At 36.9% G+C, this 4,569-nt stretch overlaps 2 protein-coding genes across 5 annotated transcripts in view; one reads left to right on the top strand and one right to left on the bottom strand.

Moving 5' to 3' along the window:
- Nucleotides 1–676, bottom strand: part of LOC107638096 (probable glucan endo-1,3-beta-glucosidase A6) — a 14,092-nt gene extending 13,416 nt beyond the window's left edge. For all 4 annotated transcript variants that reach the window (XM_016341268.2, XM_021121904.1, XM_021121906.1 and 1 more), the window contains exons 1-2: nucleotides 547–676; nucleotides 400–465 (exon numbers count right to left, since the gene is read on the bottom strand). The gene's annotated coding sequence lies outside the window, so the exon portion shown is untranslated. The remainder of the gene's footprint in view (nucleotides 1–399; nucleotides 466–546) is intronic.
- Nucleotides 667–1,772, top strand: LOC107635161. Its single transcript, XM_016338547.2, has 2 exons — nucleotides 667–979; nucleotides 1,077–1,772. The coding sequence occupies exons 1-2, from the start codon at nucleotides 899–901 to the stop codon at nucleotides 1,590–1,592; spliced, it is 597 nt and encodes a 198-aa protein (XP_016194033.1). The 5' UTR covers nucleotides 667–898; the 3' UTR covers nucleotides 1,593–1,772.

Raw genomic sequence — 4,569 nt, forward strand, 5'->3', positions numbered from 1 at the left:
TCCGGCTCCCACTCCCGCCCCCGCCCCTGCTCCCGCTCCCGCAGCAGCTTCCGCAGCCACTCCGGAAGCTGCTGCTGCATAATGCAAATCTTAAATTATCGTGATGATAGAATAAAAAGGGCTAGTTTCCTATCATAAAATATAATCCAGTGAAAACATAGGAGAAAATGTAATAAGGGTGAGTCCGGAACCACACACTGACACACTATGTTTGAAGTAACTTGATTTGCAAATCAATTATATTTGTTGGATTTTAAGAAGAGACTAGAATATTGATTGATTTTGTAATCCAATAGATTTTATTGCACTTGAAATATTTAAGATATAGGATTTAGGATTCAGTGTTTATGGTTCAGTAGTAGTAGGGTAGTAGCAGCAGCTTAGGAATTAGTAACTTACTGGTTCAGGTGAGCGTTCTTGTTCATTTTCTGAGCGTGGCACCTCCTCCGACGGTGGATCGGAGGCCTGAAAGAATCCGAAACGTGTTAATTTGGGGGAAATTTTGTAAAAAAGCAAAGCAACACAGAGTAAGATACTATTGCTTACACCGTCAAGTGGATGCCCTTCCGATGACATAGGGTTTCCGATTTGCTGATTGAACTGGAATTACGAAACAAAGTAAAGTGTGAGGAAAGACGCAGACCCCTTTTTCGTTTCTCTCTCCCTAAGTATGATCAATGGTTGATAATTCATATTGATATCTCTTAATTAATAAATTAACTAATGGGTTGATGGTCCCACCGAAGGGAACTGCTTAGTTCTTAAGCTTTATTAACAGTAAGAATAATTTATCCTTTTCCGAAGGGCAATACCGCATGTTACGTTTGCAGCTCTGAAACCCTCGACTTTTTCCTCTCTTGTTCATTGCCCTCTCCCTCTTGTACACAACCAAGGTAGGATGGTTCAGAACCACAAACAAGACCATGATTTCAACCAAACTCACTCCTCTGGTGCACCCATGGCTTCGGGGAATAATAAGGTGCGCCCAATTTCGTTATTACTTCTTCCAAGTACATAGATTACTCAGTTTCCAATTCACCTTTCTATTTCTTTGTTTCTTCTTTATTTCTGAACAGGCCCAGCAGCACGACCACACGGAAACCATGCCAGAGTACCGCCTCAAGGTAGCTGCAGAACTTGGGTTATGTATGGCGCTTGCCGATATGGTACTGATTTATATTTATTTAAATCTATTCGCCATATGTACCGCAAAGGTCAATGAAGAAATTGGTTTGAGGAAATATACGGAGACACTTAGGAATCTGCTATGCCCTGTTCTGAAGCCGATAAATCAACATGTAAACATGTCCAAGTTGGTTCCCTTGATTGAATTGTTCAGTTTCCTTGTGATTATATGTTCTGTTACTGTATTGCTTCTTCTGGGTGCAAAATTCACTCGCATTCATGTTGCTATGTTCTTTATTTGGTCCATTCTCATGCTCCAAGGTTCAGATACTTTAACCATTGGGATCTACCTTATAATACTTGGATTATACTGCATATGTTGGTCCCGAAAAAAGCAACAACCAAATGGGAATGAAAAGCTGCAGCCAAAGAGAGAACCCAAGAGTTATTTTGAGATGAATCCGTGACTTTTGTATTAGGGATAGCTATGCTAAATGAATGTCTATTTTGTGTTTATGTTTGCCGATCTTTGTAATTCAAAGCGGTTTGGTACTTATAAGTTGGTTGGATAAGGAACTATGTGTACTTGATTAACAATTACTTGGAGTATACTATTTAATCATAGCTGTATGATTTACCCAGTGAGATTTCGGTTTGTGTTTTACTAGTATTTAATTTCACTGAAGTCATATTGAAAAGAAATTACATGTTATATTGTGTATATGCGTTCCATGATAATGATGTCTTGTTAGTCTCTTGGTCTGTTTCTAGACATAAGTTTGATGATCCAAACAAATGACATTTAAGGTTTGGGGCATGTAAAAAAGTGAATTCCCAGTTAAAAGCTCAAATATCGACCATTTCTTATACCATAGCCAGAGACACATCCATCGTAAACCAGTTACAAATCCATTGCAAAAATATTCAAACTATAAGTTGTGGATAGGAAGATATTCTATAAGTTATTACACGGTCCAATTCCAAATATTGCTAAAACAAGAGAGATCAATGAGTTATTCAGGCATTCAAAGCCCCTATTATGACATCCGCATTCATCCTTATTCCTTGGAATTGCAGTCCTCTTCTTCTTGCATATAGCCATGATAAAAAGACTATCAGCAGTACCATTGAACCACAAATCAGGGCCATGCCAAGCCCCCCTAAAGTAGAAAACCATATGAGGGGCATCTTGTATGAACCTAACTCTACAGCAATGCCAGCTGCTTTATGTGCTAGTTCAGCGAAGTAATACAACGGCATTAATATGCAGAGGAGTAGAAGAACACATTGTGTTCCGGGGTAACCGGGTAAACTGCGAAGAGGAGGACCAAATCCAGAGCGAAAATAAAAAACATCATGCTGATGTGTACCATTGGTGGAAGGGACATATCAAAAGCTTCCCCAAAGCTCAGTAAGTTCCTCTTCTCAAATGCAAGAGAGTTCACCAATGGCAACTCATGAATTAGGACACCATTAATGCCTAGAAACAGAAACCCACGAGTTATGTCATTGGTTCCAATCACCATCGACAACATCTCCGAAAGAAATAAAATGAAGGTATTAAGGGCTTCATAATATGAATGACGATGATGAGTGATGACCAATGTGCCGCTGCTGCTGCATATTACAAATCTCGAGAAACTTAACCTGATGGTGGAGTTAAAAGGGGCTAGTTTTCCGATCACAAAATATAACCCAGTGGAAACATAGAAGAAAATGTAATAAAGATGAGTTTGGAACCACTGTTTGAACTAATTTGGTTTGCAAATCAATTATATTGTTCGATTTTAAGAAAAAGATGAAAATTGAATTGATTTGTAATCCAAGGGATTTTATCTTCTTGTAATTGAAGTATTTTTATCCATCAACTATAAGATAAAAAGACTAGCCATCTAAAGTGTGTACTTAGCTAGAGCAAAAAGCAATATGTGAGGGGGAAAAAAGAGCAGCAGCCTTAGAACTCGTAACTTCTAACTAACTACTCATTTCTCGTTAAGCTTGGAGCACAAGTGACATCATGTAAGCATGCCTTCCCTTGATTGAATTGTTCAGTTTCCTTGTGGCTATATGGGCTGTTTCTGTACTGCTTCTTCTGGGTGCAAATTTCACTCGCATTCATGTTGTTATGTTCCTTATTTGGTCCATTCCCATGCTCCATGGATCAGATACTTTAATCATTGGGCTCTACCTTATAACACTTGGATTATTATTCATTGAGCTTTGTATTACGGATAGCAATGCTAAATAAATTTCTGTGTAAGGATGTTCCTAACAAATCTTTATTGCTCTAGAAGTCTTTAAGAATTACTCCTGTCACACGGATTGCTCCTTTCTTTGGTTTTAAGGAGACTAATTTGAGTTATTATGATATTTTTTAGTGAGTTAATTGTTTTATAATAAAATGACAAACACTTATTTATCTAGCATGCATATTAAAAATTTTATTAAAAGCCATGAAAGAATCCATATGTCTAAAGAGAGTAATTCTCGAAAATTTCAGGGCGGCAACAAATTTGTGGAGACCAAATTACCTTATCTGATCAATTTAGTATTAAGTTTTTTTGTGTGTGTGTGTGTTGGCTGTCTATTCTAGTCTTGTTTTGTAATTCCAAGTTGTGCAACTGTAACTTAGGAGTGATTTGGCGCTTTTTATAAGTTGGTTGGGTAAAGAACTCTGTGTTCTATACAAAATTAGATGTTGATAACTATTAACCAAAGACATTTCAGCCAATTCTTTGATGCAAGGAGCAAGAAATACACACACTATAAATGACACAAGTAATACCTCAGGCACTGAATTAACACGAAAACTGAAGTAGTATTCGGAACAAAAAGATGGATAAAGAACCCACAAATGAATGAAACTTAGACTAATGTAATAAGGTTTACTCATGCATCTCTTGTGAACTCCATCATCTTAATTTTCACAGTTGGTTCTGCATCTAGAAAGGGCAATCTTACATATAAGGAGTGCGAAGCTCTGTTGAAATTGTTATACTTTGGTAACTCAAAATTAATTACTTGACTCATTTGCTTCTTGCAAACAGCTATAAACATCACGCTTCTTGTCTGCAGTCACAACAAAGAACCAGAACTTGTTCAGAGACGAGTCCATGATTTCCAAATAAACTACTTCTGCACACAACGCTATTCACTCAACAATTACCCTCAAATTTGTGTGCTTAATTAATATCTCCATTTCACACCAAAACCTCCACATAATGATATGTAGAAAATTGGTGAATAAGAACTAGACAAAATAATATAAGTAAAATATTAAAATGTTAAAAAAAATTAATTGACTATACCGTATGAAATAAATTGAAAGTGAAACATGAAAACAATGGAATCTCTCTAATCACATGGAATTTAGTTGGTGCCAACTGCCAAGGATACCAAGATAGGTGGATATGTGAATCGAGATTTTATAATTGTCTTTATGTA

Source organism: Arachis ipaensis, chromosome B04 (genome assembly GCF_000816755.2).
Source record: "Arachis ipaensis cultivar K30076 chromosome B04, Araip1.1, whole genome shotgun sequence".
Lineage (NCBI taxonomy): Eukaryota > Viridiplantae > Streptophyta > Magnoliopsida > Fabales > Fabaceae > Arachis > Arachis ipaensis.

Coding starts and splice junctions, on each gene's coding strand:
- LOC107635161 (XM_016338547.2), top strand. CDS start 899: ATGGTTCAGAACCACAAACAAGACCATGATTTCAACCAAACTCACTCC. Junction 980..1,076: donor TGGCTTCGGGGAATAATAAG/GTGCGCCCAATT, acceptor ATTTCTGAACAG/GCCCAGCAGCACGACCACAC.